This window comes from Macaca thibetana, chromosome 20, assembly GCF_024542745.1.
Source record: "Macaca thibetana thibetana isolate TM-01 chromosome 20, ASM2454274v1, whole genome shotgun sequence".
In the NCBI taxonomy this organism is placed as follows: domain Eukaryota; kingdom Metazoa; phylum Chordata; class Mammalia; order Primates; family Cercopithecidae; genus Macaca; species Macaca thibetana.
Window position 1 is genome coordinate 12,979,675 of NC_065597.1, and position 16,545 is coordinate 12,996,219.

A 16,545-nucleotide genomic window follows, 5' to 3' on the forward strand; every position below is an offset into this window, starting at 1 on the left:
AGGCGCGGTGGCTCACGCCTGTTATCCCAGCACTTTGGGAGGCCGAGGTGGGTGGATCACCCGAGGCCAGGAGTTCAAGACCAGCCTGGGCAACATGGTGAAACCTCGTCTCTACTAGAAAGAAAAAAGAAGAAAAAAAACTTAGGCACGGTGGCACTTGCCTGTAATCCCAGCTACTCGGGAGGCTGAGACAGGAGAATCTCTTGAGCCAGAGAGGCGGAGGCTGCAGTGAGCTGAGACCGAGCCATAGTACTCCAGCCTGGCAGCAGAACGAGACTGTCTCAAAAAAAAAAAAAAAAAGCACAGATGGACTAAGTTGTTATCTTGGTCTAGCCACTCACAGGCTGTGTCACTTACCTCTTGTAGCTCAGGACTTGCTTGAAATAACAGCAGCCATACCCTGTACTAATGTTCTATGGATTAAATGGGCTAATGTAGAGTAAGTAGTTAACAAGTCTGTTTCATAGCTCTTCGCAATGGAACAGTAGGCAGCTGAAGAAAGAACTGATACGGGGTGATTATCAGTGCTGTCATGTTACATAATAGTAATGTACCAACGTGATATTTCTTGAATTTGCTAACTCTACTGTGGTTATGTAAAAGAATATGCTTTTCCTAGACGGCTCATACTTTGTGACTGACTGTGTGTACAGAAAAAGATGAGGCAGAACCGTAGGGAATCCAGGTGAAAGGCCGTCAGGGAGCTCACCACATTGCACCTTCCAGACTAATGGAAACCATTCTCAAAAAAAGAAGAGGTTAAACGAAAAGAAAGAAATGGTAGTTCTTAGTTTTATTATAACCTTGTATTTTCTGGCAAAAAGATAAATCTAAATGCATGATCTCTGGGCACACAGCTCAAGCGTCAGCCTCGAGATGACCTAAGCAGCAAAAATTTGGCCTATTTAATAAAAATGCACAGGCGCTTGCAGCCGCATTTACTAGAAAAATATTATCCTTTGGAAATTCCTTTCTCGAAGATTGGCTCCAGGGCGCTGTTCTGTTTGTATCCAATTCCCTTTCCTTGGCAGGCGGCCAGGTGCTCCAGACGCTCACAGGCCATGGGACAGCCCAGTTCCCTGCAGACCCAGCAGGGCATGGCGGGGCAGTGCTGCACTGTGAAGCCCACCTGTTATTTCCATCGGGTGGTCCTGGAGATGACACGGCTGGGGAAATGGGACACCGGACCTCCACAGTGGCCAGAACACCCATCCAGTTTGCCTGCGGGAACTCGCACTTCACCTTTTCTTCACAAACTTCTTTCTGGAAGCATTGGGATTCAAGCGTCTCCGCCCAGCTCCCAAGGTGCTGTCCCGGACCTGCAGGGTAGCTGAGCGGCTGGAGACGTCGTTCTCCACAAAGGGCGACACCCCGGCGACGTAGTCAGGGGCGAACACGTTGGTTTTCTGCCTGGCCTTTCGGGAGAGTCGCAGCTGAGGGAAGCGCTGATCCTCGGTGAGGTGGGGGTTGACGGCGTATTTGCCCCCTTTGGGAGTGGGAAGCGAGTACTGGAAATAAGACAAGGAAGGGCCATTAGAAGAAGGGGAGCCACAGTCACACAAGGCGCAGCCGACCTTGCAGATCCTGGTGCAGGCAGATGACAGCGGGTGGTAACTGACTGCCTACCATGTGCTACGTGGGACATGCCGCCACCTCCCACCTGATTCCCACCTCAATTCACACATGAAAGACCGAGCACGGTATTTTGACTACGTACCTTCAGCTAAAGACAATACAGAAATAGAAATACAAAACATTCCAGTGTGTATTTATACACACGTGTATATATTTCCTAGCTCTGTCCATTGGAGCCAAGACGCAATGATACCCCAGGACAAGAGACACACCCAGTCTCCAGATCTTTACTTCTAAAAACCCTCCTGCATAAAAAACCAGAGCTCCTGAGAGAAATGGCAGATTCTGGCGCACAGGCGGGAGACGGCTGAGAGGCCGGGAACTTCTTGTTACGCCAGAAAGTTGTGTTGAAAGAGTACCTGGGATCTGTCAAAAGAACACAGGCTCCCACTGGCCACAGGTTGGCACAATGCGAGGCTCAAAATGACAGTGACAGATCACAACCTGTAGACTATAACACAGATCCACAAGACCACACTCATAGAAATCAATACATGGGAATAAAAGGAAAGTTCCTCCTTACAGTAGAATACCAGGCCATAAACATGGAAGGAATGACAGAAAATCACCATTTGGCAATCATCACTCTAATAACTGTTTCAGGCAACTTTAGTTAAGTTCAACGAGAAATAATATATACATAGTCTCAGTCTCTTTCTACAAATTAAGTATTATAAATAACTTTACAGGGGATGAAGGTAGCAGAAGCCACTGAACCAAGTGATCAAGGTTAGTATCACCAGTACATTATACAACTAATTATTTACCCACTGAAATGAAGTCCTGAGAAGGACACAGCAGGATCACTTCCGGGGTGTTCCTGCCAAAACTGCACAGCCCCAATCTAATCCAATCCCGAGGAAACACCAGACTCGCCCAAGGGGAGGGACATTCTACAAAGGAACGGGCTCATAGTTTTCAAAAGCGTCAGGGTCATCTAAGACAAAAGACTGAGAAAGGACCCCAGACGAAAAAAGACGAGATGACAAAATGCAGCGTGTCACTCTAGACTGGATTCTCCACCCAAAAAATCTCCTTTTGTCAGGAAGTTTGTAGAACAACTGGTAAAATCTGGATTTGGGTTTGCAGATTACACAGTGGTATTGCAGCAATGCTGATTTCTTGATTTAGATAAAGTCCTTGTTTCAAGGCAAAGGGGTATTATGTGCATAATTTACTCTAAAATGGTTCAGGAAAAAAATACGTACATGTATAAAGAGAAAGCAGATGTGGGTACATGATTAACCCTGGGAAATCCAGGTGACGGGTAAACAGGAATTGCTGGCCGAGTGCAGTGCCTGACACCTGTAATCCCAGCACTTTGGGAGGCTGAGGTGGGCAAATCACCGGAGGTCAAGAGTTGGGGACCATCCTGGCCAACATGGCAAAACTGTCTCTACTAAAAATAAAAAAATTAGCCAGGCACGGTGGCGTGCGCCTGTAATCCCAGCTACTTGGGAGGCTGAGGCAGGAGAATCGCTTGAACCCAGGAGGTGGAGTTTCAGTGAGCCAAGATGGCGCCACTGCACTCCAGCCTGGGCGACAGTGAGGCCCTGCCTCAAACAACAAAAAACCCCCAGGAATTGTTTATACTGTCTTTACAACTTTTCTGTAAGTTGAAAATTATTTCAAAATTGAAAGGTTTTCATGCATGCGTGGCTATTTTACTGTTGGGAGAGGCCAGTGCCACGCATGACGCTCATTTGTCCTCCAATCCTTCCCTCCCGGTTCTCTGTTGGCAGCTGCTGCGCATGTAACCCATCAGGCCCTCTCTTCTGTGCTGTGCTTTCCACACCTGTTCCTCTCTGCACCATGGGTGTCCCGAGACCCTGCCCATCCTTCAAGTCCTGCACAAATCTAACCTCTGCCTTACTCCAAATGAGCTCCCGCTTTGTGAGCCACCACTGCCGCCTTTCACAGCTACTGCCCGAATGACCGGTCGCTTCTCAGGAGATGGCATGTGTGCATTCTCCCTGCTCCGTCTTGGTACCTAGGTCCCAGGCTTTCAATCCCTGATCTTGCAGAAATGACTAGACTGCTTTTCTTTTGTCCTTTCTGTTCTTTTCGACTCGGGCGTGGGGAGGGGACTGGGAGAGGCGCCACTCACCCGGAGGCCGCGGGGGTTCAGCACCTTGGGGTTGCGGGAGAAGTGCATGTGCAGGGCGCCGTCGTCGCTGACGGTCACGGACACTTTCTTCAGAGTCTTGTTCCCACAGTGAGCACAGAACACTCGGCTCATGTCAGACGTTGTCCTGGGAGACACAAAAGGAGACGATCTGTGCCAAAGCCACAGGCAGCAAACGCCGCCCCAGAGTACAAGGTGGATCCCAGGCCTCAGTAGAAGAAACAGGGAAGGGCTGAATCGCACCACACATGTCACAAAGATGGAGGCCACTGAAGCTGTCAGCAAAGGGTCGCTGCATCCCTCTGAGGGATAGATAAACCACAGGAGGGGCGAGTAAGGAAGCGTGCCAGCAAGCAGGATGCAGTTAGGTGAATCCCGAACCCTTCCTACACACCGCCGGGCTCTGTTCTGTAGGGTTCACGTCACTAGTCCTGGGAGGATGGCACCATCTCTATTTTCCAAATGGGGAAACTGAGGCAAGTTAAGGCAGCTTGCTCAAGGTCACCCAGCTGGTCCATGGCAGATAAACCCAGGCAGTCTGGCTCCAGAATCAATGCCCTTCACATCACGGCACTTTCTCGAGGGGCAACTCGTCACACCACGAGCTACCTTCTCTCCAAATGGCAGCCTGGGTGGTAACTCGGGAGCAGCTCTGGAGGCGGCAGAGCGTATTAATGAGACAGGAAACACACTGCCGTGGCTGAACGAAGCCCAGGTGCTGAGGACAGACCCAAGGCCTCCCCCGCCTACGCGCTCTAAGCCCTGTGACAGTGGACCCTGGACAGGAGGAAGTTGCTGCTGCCAACCAGGCACCAGGGCAAAGCAGTGGCCCTGGTCCCTGTTCTTCTGGAGTTCTCCATCAGTTCCCAATGGTCAAGACACAAGAGCTGGGTGGAATAGCTGGAGAAGCCAAATGCCTTACCCGAAGTCTCTTGTGAGTGAACTAAGCACGGCGTAACAAGTGTTGGGACCTAATTATTTTGTACAGCAAACTGTGCAGTCACGGGGCTAATCTGACAAGAATGAAGAACATTCCAAGTGTTTCTAAGAATTGAGTGTTAATCTGGTGAATTTAGTGCTTCTGTAACAAAGGACGTTGGAGAAAATGGAATTTTATGAAGCCAGGAGCTTTACTGTCATGAGCCTGAAACAGCAAAATGACATGAAGCTTCAGAGGAAGGTGCGGGCCACTCTGAGGAGCGGCAGAGCCACACTGGCTGGCGGGGCTGGGCCCCAAGCCTGAGTGCTGGGTTATGCTCAGGCCTTCAGGGAATGAGGCTTCACACAGGCAACTCCCCGCCCAGTGGAAGAGCTGGGGACCCAGAGAGGCACCTTTGATGATTCATAAAGTTCCTCATGGGCCTCTACAAGGGCACCACCAGATGGATCTACATGATACCCCCAGACCCAGCCTGAGCCTGCAGAGTGGCAGATGCCACCCTAGAGTAGGTCCCAGGCCACATTCCACCAGCAAGGCTGCGGCAGAGGCTCTTCCACGCCAACCAGGCGGTCTCCAGGGTCCCAGAGGCCTCCCTACAGAACACCAGCCCTCACCACAGGAACCAACTCAAGAGTCAGAAAAGCAAAGAGAGGTCAGTGGTCAAGAAACTAACAGTTCACCCGACAGGCACGCTGCTTATATACCGGATACCACAGAGTCCTTGACACGACTGTCTTCCTAGTTCCTCACAACCACCTTCTCAATCTTATTAACAATCTGATAGGGCCGGGTGTGGTGGCTCATGCCTGCAATCCCAGTTCTTTGCAAGGCCGAGGCAGGCACATCACTTGAGCTCAGGCATTTCAGATCAACCTAGCCAACATAGTGAAACCCTGTCACTACTAAAAATACAAAAAGTTAGCCAGATGTGGTGGTGGGTGCCTGTAGTCCCAGCTACTTAGGAGGCTGGGGCAGGAGGATCACTTGAACCCAGGGGGCAGAGATTGCAGTGAGCCTATACTGTGCCACTGAACTCCAGGCAACAGAGTGAGACTGTCTCAGAAAAAACCAAAACAAACAAAAATACGAAGCCGGGCGCAGTGGCTCACGCCTGTAATCCCACCACTGTGGGAGGCTGAGGCGGGCGGATCAGAGGTCAGGAGATCAAGACCATCCTGGCTACCACGGTGAAACCCACCTCTACTAAAAATACAAAAAATTAGCCAGGCGTGGTGGCATGTGCCTCTAGTCCCAGCTACTCAGAGGCTGAGGCAGGAGAATTGCTTGAACCTGGGAGGCAGAGATTGCAGTGAGCCGAGATGGCGCCACTGCACTCCAGGCTGGGCAACAAGAGGGAAACTATCTCAAAAAAGAAAAAAAAAAAGGAATCTGAGAGGTGGATGGCTCACGCCTATAATCCCACCACTTTAGGAGGACAAGATAAGAGGATTGCTTGAGGCCAGGAGTTAAAGACCAGCCAGGGCAACATAGTGAGACCTCATCTCAAAGAAAAGAATCTGAAGCACAAAGAAGTGAATCAGCTTTTGCAAAATCACCCTGGCAGCAGGACACAGAATCTGGATTTGAACCCATGTACTCTTCTTTTTGTAAACAGAAAATCTCTCATGTATAAAGCAGACAAAACACGATAAACCCCCATGTATCCATCACCCCCCCCCCCCCCCGCTTCAAAAACTATCAATTCACGGCCAATCTTATTTCCTCTCCACCCCCACCCACTCCTTCTACTTGTGGATTATGTCAAAGCAAATCCCAGACATTCCAAGGACAGACGTTTCAGTATGTGCCGCTAAAGAATGAGGCTCACTGTTCCAGAACCCATGTCCCTAACCTCATGCCACTGAGAGAAGGTGGGAGGCCCCTGGCAACCTCTGTCCCCAAGTTCTCGGCACCCAGGTGGAGACAGAACCCAGGCCCCAGAGGAATGACAAGGTGGAAGAAACATACATTAACGTAGGGCACTCTTTAAATAAGTCTGTAGAAGAAACAGGAAGAGTGGGCTGGGCGCGGTGGCTCACACCTGTAATCCCAGCACTTTGGGAGGCTGAGGTGGATGGATCATTTGAGGTCAGGAATTTGAGACCAGCCTGACCAACATGGTGAAACCCCACCTCTACTAAAAACATACAGAAATTAAATTAGCCGGGTGCAGTGGTATGTGCCTCTAGTCCCAGCTACTTGAGAAGCTGAGGCAGGAGAATCACTTGAACCCAGAAGGCAGAGGTTGCAATCTCAGAGTGAGCCGAGATTGTGCGACTGCACTCCAGCCTGGGCTACAGAGCGAGACTGTGTCTAAAAACAAAAAAAGAAACTGTGTGTTCCACAGAGGGCACCAGGGCCAGGTCACCAGCTACGTACTTGAAACAGCCGTGGCAGCGCAAGATGTAGCTCCGGGCCTCACGAATCAGCATGCCGTTCACCGCCAGCACGTGCAGCCCCATCTGCAGCAGAACATTCTACAACCACAAGTTAAAGAAGAACTCAATTTTCTTGTCATCAATTTTCTTTTCACATCAATTGTGTAATCACAGTTATGGGAACTTCACAAACCCTGCGTTGCCCATATTCCTTGGCTTTTGTGAAGGAAACTCAGCCTGGGGAGGCCTCTCAAGATGTGTAAACGAGGACGAAGACTCAGATGTCTTTCTAACACTGTCCTGGAGCCTGTGTTTGTCATTTTCCATGACCTGTCATTAGCAAGCTCTCTCAATGGACATTTTATTTTGTCTGGGGCAAATATACTCATTGCTGGCTGAAAACTGTCTCTCCCTGTCTTAAGAATCTGAATGACCACATGACATTATATACACTGAAGAAAAAAAAAATAGTAAACATTAAACATTTAATGTACTATACAAATGTTGTCATCATATCACGATTGTCTAGCCTCTAAGCAAAACTAAAAATCACCAAGGGCACAGGCGGTTTCCAGAACCAGGAAAACAAGCGCTGCGCAGCACCAGCTCCGTGTACATCTGTGCAGCTCGGTAGGACCACTGCCGATGACGTGTGTGACACGTGGGCTCAGGCCCACCCTACCCACCTGCATGGCGAAGTCTGTGGTCACGCAGCCAACCCGCACGTCCTTGGGGACGTCACATTGCTCCAGCTCCTGCTGGATCTGCTTGATGTTATTGGGGGTTATCCAGCCACCCCCGTCGTCATCGCTGTCATCTTTTCTGTCTTCAAACCCGTTTTCTGCCTCCTCCTCCTCCTCGCTTGGAACATCCTCACTTCTGTCAATCTGAAACATCAACAGACCTTTCAAACTCCCAGCCCACAGGAGCAGTGGGGGAGACGTTGAGCTGTCGTCCGAAGACCAAAAGTCAAGGCCTCACCAGCAGCTCCTGCAGTTCATGATCAATGCTGGGCAGAGGGTTTCTCCAGAACATGAAGGAACTAAATTCCAGGTTCTCAGGCTCACAAGCTGGGTGTCCTTTCTCTGCTTCTTGCGGGGATTTAGGCTGAAATCAAAAGAAACAATTTTAAAACCTGAAAATACATCTGTAGCCTTTCAGGTTACAGATGAAATCACATATGACAAACAAGTCAGATCAGACACGGCTGGACAAACTATGTTATTGGTCCATGTAAATTTAGTTCACTGTGAACACATAACTTACAGAAATGTGACATGTTTCAGAAAAGAGCATGAAGAGCCTAGCTTGTCTAAGAAATTACCTTGGAGGGCAGATGGAAACCAGAAATGTGCAGAGGTGTTTCTGGGTGCTGAATCGATGAGCTCACTTTAACCTTCAAAAAAACAAAAAACATATTTTACCTCTTGTTATCAAAGTTAAAGATACCCAGTTTTTTTTTTTTTTTTTGGCCGGGCGCAGTGGCTCATGCCTGTAATCCCAGCACTTTGGAAGGCCAAGGTGGGTGGATCACCTGAGGTCAGGAATTGGAGACCAGCCTGGCCAACATGGCAAAACCCTGTGTCTACTAAAAATACAAAAAATTAGCCGGGTGAGTGCAGTGAGCCGAGATCACGCCACTGCACTCCAGCCTGGGCGACAAGAGCGAGACTCTGTCTTAAAAAAAAAAAAAAAAAAAAAATATCCTTTTTTTTTTTTTTTTTGAGATAGGGTCTTGCTCTATCACCCAGGCTGGAAGGCAGTGGCACAATCTCGGCTCACTGAAACCTCCGACTCCCAGGTTCAAGCAATTCTCATGCCTCAGCCTCCCAAGTAGCTGGGATTACAGGCGTGTGCCACCATGCCCCACTGATTTTTGTATTTTTTAGTAGAGATGGGGTTTCGCCATGTTGGTCAGGCTGGTCTCAAACTCCCAGCCTCAAGTGATCTGCCCATCTCAGCCTCCCAAAGTGCTGGGATTACACACATGAGCCACCGTGCCTGGCTGACATCCAATGTTTAAAAAAATCAGAGAATAAAAATAAAAAAATAGCTGGGTGCAGTGGCTGAGGTAGGAGGATTGTTTTGGGCCAGGAGTTTGAGACCAGCATGGACAAAAGTGACACCCTATTTCTATAAACAAATTTTAAAATTAGCCAGGCATGGTGGTGTACACCTATAGTTCCAGCTACTTGGGAGGCCGAGGTAGGAGGACTGCTTGTGCTCAGGAGTTTGATGCTGCAGTGAGCTGTGATCAGCGCCACTGTACTCTAGCCTAGGTGATAGCAGGATCCTGTCTCATTAAAAAACAAACAAAAAACAAGTGTGGTAGTTCATTCCTGTAATCTCAGCATTTTGGGAGGCCAAGGTGGGGGGATGGCTTGAGCCCAGGAGTTTGAGATCAGCCTAGGCAACACAGTGAGACCCCATCTCTCTTAAAAAAAATTTGAAGGTAGTTTCAACTAGTGCAAAAATAGGAGTCCACCATAGTTTTGGTGACTTTAGGCAGAGAAGATTAAGCAATTGTTTGTCAACACTATTGAAAGTGAACTATTATTAGGTTAAACTTTTTGGCTTCTAAAATCTTCTGGCTTAGAAATAGACAATGGGCACAGGCACAAATTTATCAGTCTCTTCAACCTAGCCATACTAGGTAAGACCCTAAAAGCACAACAGGAGTCAGAGTTTTGAAGGAAGCAAAGGTTTGAAAAAACACTTGCACGTACTTAGTGTTCCTTCTTTTTTACCTCCAGAAAACTCTCTTTTTTTGAGATAGGGTCTCACTGTCACCCAGGCTGGAGTGCAGTGGTGTGATCACAACTCACTGCAGCCTCAATCTCCTGTGCCCAGGTGATCCTCCTGCCTCAGCCTCTCAAGTAGCTGGGACTAAAGGTGCACACCACCATGCCTGGATAGCCTTTTTTTTTTGGTAGAGATGGGGTTGCCCAGGCTGGTCTCAAATGCCTAGGCTCAAGTGATGCTCCTGCCTTGGCCTCCCAAAGCCCTGGGATTATAGGCATAAGCCATAGCACCTGGCCAGAAAGAATTGTGTTTTTTAAAAAATTATTATATACAGATATATAGATTTTTATTTTTTGCATTTTCCAAATTTAAACCTTTCCCCAAAACCTACAGATCAAAAGAGACTAATCAGGAGGCTAAGGTGGAAGGATCACTTGAGCCCAGGAGTTCTGAGACCAGCCTGGGCAACAGAGGTAGACCCTGGATGAAGGGGGAAAAAAAAGGGACTGAAACACATTTGCCAATTGTAATGTATGAACCTCAAACTCTTAACATTTACAGAGTAACTGAGGAATGTGAACGCTGACTGGATATTTGATAACAGGCATTACTATTAATTTTGTGTAGGTGTAATGATGGCTTTAAAGTTGAGAGTCTTGATCTTTAGAGACATACCAATAAATAACTATCAGTGAAATACTACACAATGTCTGAGTTTAAAATACTCAGGGCTGAGGCCTGGCACGCTGGCTCATGCCTATAATCCCAGCACTTTGGGAGGCTGAGGTGGGCGCATCACCTGAGGTCAGGAGTTCGAGACCAGCCTGACCAACATGGCGAAACCCCGTCTCTACTAAAAATACAAAAGTTAGCTGGGCCTGGTGGTGGGCACCTGTAATCCCACCAACTACTCAGGAGGCTGAGGCAAGAGAATCGCTGGAGGTGGAAATTGCAGTGAGCTGAGATCACGCCATTATACTGCAGCCTGGGCAACAGAGCAAGACTCCATCTCAAAAAAAAAAAAAGTACTCAGGACTGTGGATCAGTGTAGATGAATACAGACTAGCTATGAGATAACTGGAGGGGGATGATGGGGACCCTGGGTCCATTACACTAGTCCTTCTACTTTTGTGTATCTGATCGTTCCCACAATATAAAGCTTCTAAAAACCCATCCTCTTGATTTACCTTCTGTGGTTCCTGTTTTAGGTGAGACACTCCAACAAACTCTGCTTCCAGCTGGTATGTGAGCGCAAGCACTTGGATGTCCGTGGCAGACAGGCTGGGGTAGTCTCCTGTTTTCTTTGAAAACTCAGTCACTGTAAACAACAGATTTCCATCTTCAGTTAGAGGCAAAAAGCCATATGACCTTGGATAACCAGTGGAAGTATCAAAATGATTTAGAACACATCAAAACAACGGAAGTATCAAAACAATTTAGAAAGGATCACTGTGTCATGAAAAGTCTTAACACTTTCATCCATTTTCTGACCTTTCCCTACACGCAGTTGAGAAATTTGTATTCTCCACCACCAAGACTCATGCCAGTTAGGTTTACTGTAACACCCTTATCAAATGCAGAGGAAGGAGCAGAAAGTTGGCTGGGGCAAGGTGTGGTGGCTCACACCTGTAATCCCAACACTTTGAGAGGCTGAGGTGGGCAGATCACTTGAGGTCAGGAGATCAGCCTGGCCAACATGGTGAAACCTGTCTACTAAACATACAAAAATTATTTGGGTGTGGTAGCAGGGGCTTGTAATCCCAGCTAGTTGGGAGGCTGAGGCAGGAGAATCGTTTGAACCCGGGAGGCAGAGGTTGCAGTGAATCAAGATTGTGCCACTGCACTCCAGCCTGGGTGACAGAGTGAGACTCCTTTTAAAAAAAAAAGAAAGTTGGGGTGCAGTGGCTCATGCCTCACCATGGGAGGCTGAGGTGGGTAGATCACTTGAGGTCAGGAGTTCGAGACCCACCTGGCCAACATGGTGAAACCCCTTCTCTTCTCAAAATACAAAAATTAGCCAGGCATGGTGGCACGTGCCTATAATCCCAGCTACTCGGGAGGCTGAGGCAGGAGAATTGCTGAAACCCGGGAGGTGGAGGCTGCAGTGAGCCAAGATCGTGCCACTGCACTCCAGCCTGGGCAACACAGCCAGACTCCATCTCAAAAAAAAAAAAAAAAAAAGTTTCAGATTTAGAAGCATTCTGGATTTCAGATCCAGGATGCTCAACTTGTAATTGTAGTAGTCTATGAGGAAACAAAAAGCACTTGCTTAATGCATAATAAATGTCAGCTGTCGACTGCTGTTATTCTCCAGTCATCCATAATAAACATTTAAAATTTCCTACTTTGGGAGGCCGAGGCGGGTGGATCACGAGGTCAGCAGATGACACCATCCTGGCCAAATAGTGGCCGAGACGGTGAAACTCTGTTTCTACTAAAAATACAAAAAAAATTAGCCGGGCATGGTGGCGGGTGCCTGTAGTCCCAGCTACTCGGGAGGCTGAGGCAGAATGGCGTTGAACCCGGGAGGCGGAGTTTGCATGAGCGGAGATCGCGTCACTGCACTCCAGCCGGGGTGATAGAGCAAGACCCCATCTTGGGGGAAAAAAAAAATTTCCTGAAATTAACAGAGAGATATCTCCTAATACACTGGTACAAGGAACACTAGGTATACTGCTCTTATTTCCTAAAAAACAGACATTAGCAGCAACTACAATTTACTGTCCACTTACTGTGCACTAGGCACTGCATTAAAAGCTTTACGTGTTAATTCATTTCATCCTTTGCCAATCTTCAGAAGTACTATTAGTATTTCCTGGGAAAGATTTAGTAAGTTGGCAAAGATCACAGAGCTACTAAGTTGGTGGAGAAAATCGTAGAAATCACAGAGGAGGTAACATCATCTCCACTATCAGCCTCTAACCTCTACCACTTCCAAACACTGAGGGGCCTTTCTTGGGTATCACCTTGATTCCCAACAAGAGAACAACGCTGACTCCTAAGCCAAGAGACAATTGTTTAATTTTGTTTATTTTTTATTTTTTTTGAGACGGAGTCTCGCTCTGTCGCCCAGGCTGGAGTACAGTAGCGCGATCTCGACTCACTGCAACCTCCACCTCCGGGTTCAAGCAATTGTCCTGCCTCAGCCTCCCGAGAAGCTGGGATTACAGGAGCACGCCAACACGCCCAACTAATTTTGCATTTCTAGTAGAGACGGGGGTTTCCCCATGTTGGCCAGGCTGGTCTCGAACTCCTGACCTCAGGTGATCCGTTCGCCTCCGCCTCCTAAAGTGCTGGGATTACAGGCCGTAAGCCGCCGCGCCCAGTTTAATTTTCGTTCACATTTAATACAATGCCTTAAAAGCACTCCCTTTTTAAAGCTCTGTCAGGTGCAGATCTTTATATCCAGTTATCAGCCTAAGCTACTGAAAAGAAATGTACAAGAGTAGTAGCAAGAGATCAAAGCTCTTATTTTAAATCCAAATAAATTTATTGCGTGTCTGCAAAGTGTTTAACACTGTGCTGACTGCCATATTCCTCAGTTCATGCTCACAGCAACCTTGGAGACAGATACAATTATTATTCCCATTTTGCAGATGAGGTAAACGAGGCCCAAATTTGAATGTTATGCCCGAGGGCATACAGCTAGTTACTGGCTGACTCCAGACCCAGGAAGCCTGTCTCCTACCACTATCTCCTAGGAAGTGCTGGCTCTAAATCTACTGCTCTGATAAGGCAGCTAGACCCCAACTCGCACCCAAGTGGGTGCCATCTGCGCCCGGGACCCCGGCTTCCCATCAATGCTGGGGCAGAGGCACTCACCCAGCCGCACGTATTCCGGTAAGGGCTCCTTGAACCGCAGCTCGTAGGGCAGGACAGCGAGCCGCCTGCGTGTGGCCTTGTCCCGAATCTCAGTGACCACCTCCCGGATGGTGTAAATGTTCTTCCCGATGTCCTGCGGACAGAACGCCCCAGCTCAGACCCGCCCGCACCAAGTAACGCTCCGCCCGACTCCACGCACTCCCAGAGGGGCGGTCAACCCAGATCTTTCTTGTCCCGCAGGGAGCTCCCCGTACCTGCAGAGCCGCATCCCGCAGGAAAGCCCCAGCGTCCGCCACAACGTGCTCCACTGGAGCCATGTTGGCGGCGTGAGCAGGGAACGCGCATGCGCACGGAGCTTGCGCCTGCTCCTCTGTCCGAGTCTGGGCCTCTGGGAACCAGGAAGAGCAGCCACGATTTGGCTGCGCCTCCTGGCGGCCGCGCCAGCACCTCCCGGCTTTACCCGCGCGCATGTGCAGCGACACCGCCCACACACTCAGAGAAGTGTGGGCGGGGTCAAACCTTGGGGGACACCTGGGAAATCCGCTTCAGCATCTAGAGCTTAGCGCCTTCTTTACCTTTGAAGATAAAACCTGCCAGGTGTAGTGGTGCGCGCCTAGAATCCCAGCTATTAAGAAGGCTGAGGCGAAAGGATCGCCTGAGCCCAGGAATGTGAGACCAGCCTGGGCAACATAGCGAGACCCTCATCTCTTCAATAAATAAATAAATGTAAAACCTGTATATATTCCTATGGTTAAAAGTCAATCAATGCAGATTACCTAATTTCGTTATCACAGCAAAGTGCTGCATAACAGGCTTGAGCCACCGTAGTTACAGTAGTTTTATAAATGAGACTAATACAGGGTTTAATGTACAAAGACAGGACTGTATCTCCTTGAAAGTTAATCTCTTGGATTTGGAGTGGTACTAGAAAAAGTAGAGACTAAGTGTCCAACCTATTTATTTATTTATTTACTGTCGCCCAGGCTGGAGTGCAATGGTGCAATCTCGGCTCACTGCAACCTCCACCTCCCGGGTTTAAGCAATTCTCCTGCCTCAGGTTCCGGAGTACCTGGGATTACCCACACCAGCCACCATGCCCGGCGAATTTTTTTTTTTTTTTTTTTTTTTTTTTTGTGGTTTTCGTAGAGATGGGGTTTCACCAGGTTGGCCAGGTGGGTTTCGAACTGCTGACCTCAGGTAATCCACCTGCCTCTGCCTCCCAAAGTGCTGGGATTACAGGCGTGAGCCTCCATGTCCCACCAGTCAATTTAATTAATATGCATTATAGAATCCATACAAATTCGAAGACCCAAAAATAACAGAATAATTAGTACAAGTCTTTGAGGCTAATTATGTCATTAGTATTAATTTTAATCAATGGTGATTAAACTGAGCCTTCATTCAACTTGTCCAGAACATCAGTCAAGAATGTCGATTTAAAATGTTCTTGGAGGCTGGGTGCATTGACTCACGCCTGTAATCTGAGCACTTTGGAAGGCCAAGGTGGGTGGATCACCTGAGGTCAGGAGTTTGAGACCAACCTGGCCAACATGGTGAAACCCCATCTCTACTAAAAATACAAAAATTAGCCAGGCGTGGTGGTGGGTGCCTGTAGTCCCAGCTACTGGGGAGGCTGAGGCAGGAGAATTGCTTGAACCTGGGAGGCAGAGGTTGCAGTGAGCTGAGATCAAGCCACTGCACTCCTGCCTGGGCTACAAGAGTGAAACTCTGTCTCAAATAAATAAATAAATAAATAGTTATTAGGCAGGCACAGCGGCATTCACCTGTAGTCTCAGCAACTTGGGAGGCTGAAGCAAGAAGACTGCTTGAAGCTGGGAGTTCGAGCCCAGCCGAAGCAACCTATCCAGACCCATCTCTTAAAGAAAAATTTCTCTGCCAGGCGTGGTGGTTCATGTCTGTAATCCCAGCACTTTGGGAGGCCAAGGCGGGCGGATCATTTGAAGTCAGGAGTTTGAGACAAGACTGGTCAACATGTGGAAACCCTGTCTCTATGAAAAATGCAAAAGTTATCCAGGCATGGTGGTACATGCCTGTAATCCCAGCTACTGGGGAGGATGAGGCAGGAGAATCCCATGAACCGGGAAGGCGGAGGTTGCAGTCAGCTGAGATAGCACCACTGCACTCCAGCCTTGGCGAAAGAGCGAGACTCCATCTCAATAAAAAAAAAAAAAAAAAAAAAAAAATGCCTATCATCCATCTACCTACCTACCTACCTACCTACCTACCTACCTACCTACCTACCTACCTACCTACTTACCTGGATTGTAATTCGTTAAGCTGTCTGTGCCCTGTAGATTAAGGGAATGAGATTGGATTAGTGTGGAGGGGGGTTTTATGGATCCAAGCAGGGGTTTTTAAGCTTTTGTACTTTTACGTCACAAGGCTGAGATGTTTGTGGTTCTGGATCTTAGAGCAGTGCCTGCACATAATAGGCATAAGGTTGCCAGGAAATAGAAATACAGATACTCAATTCAATTTGATCTTCAGATAATCAGCAAATACTTTTTTAGTATAAATATATCCCATTCTGTACTTGGGACATACATATTACACTGCTGTTTATCTGAAATTCAAATTTAAGTGGGTGTCCTGTACTTTATCTGGCAACCCTACTAAAGAGCTCAATTAAGTATTTGTTGACTTAATAGACTGAAGGTCTCGTTTCACCTGTAAAATGGGGCTAGTACCTGCCCCTGCCTCCATAAGGTTGATGGGCAGAGTAAATGGCACTCAGTGAGTCCTCAATTTATTTGACTGCCCGGGACCATCCAGTGAGCAGAAAGCCCTTCCACTTTCAAATGCAAAGACGCTAAAAATGCCTCCTCGAGGCCATAAGTGCCCAGGCCAGGCCTAGGTTGCCCGCACCTGCGAGCCTGGCCAGC

The 16,545-nt window shown here is 48.2% G+C and overlaps 1 protein-coding gene across 1 annotated transcript; it reads right to left on the reverse strand.

Moving 5' to 3' along the window:
* Positions 1–778: 778 nt before the first annotated feature.
* On the reverse strand, positions 779–14,037 carry NOB1 (NIN1 (RPN12) binding protein 1 homolog). Its single transcript, XM_050773371.1, has 9 exons — positions 13,897–14,037; positions 13,643–13,775; positions 11,008–11,138; positions 8,403–8,474; positions 8,060–8,185; positions 7,765–7,965; positions 7,080–7,177; positions 3,743–3,887; positions 779–1,508 (listed from the first exon to the last, which is right to left on the reverse strand). Exons 1-9 carry the CDS (start codon positions 13,957–13,959, stop codon positions 1,239–1,241), a joined length of 1,239 nt encoding a protein of 412 aa, XP_050629328.1. The 5' UTR covers positions 13,960–14,037; the 3' UTR covers positions 779–1,238.
* Positions 14,038–16,545: the final 2,508 nt, after the last annotated feature.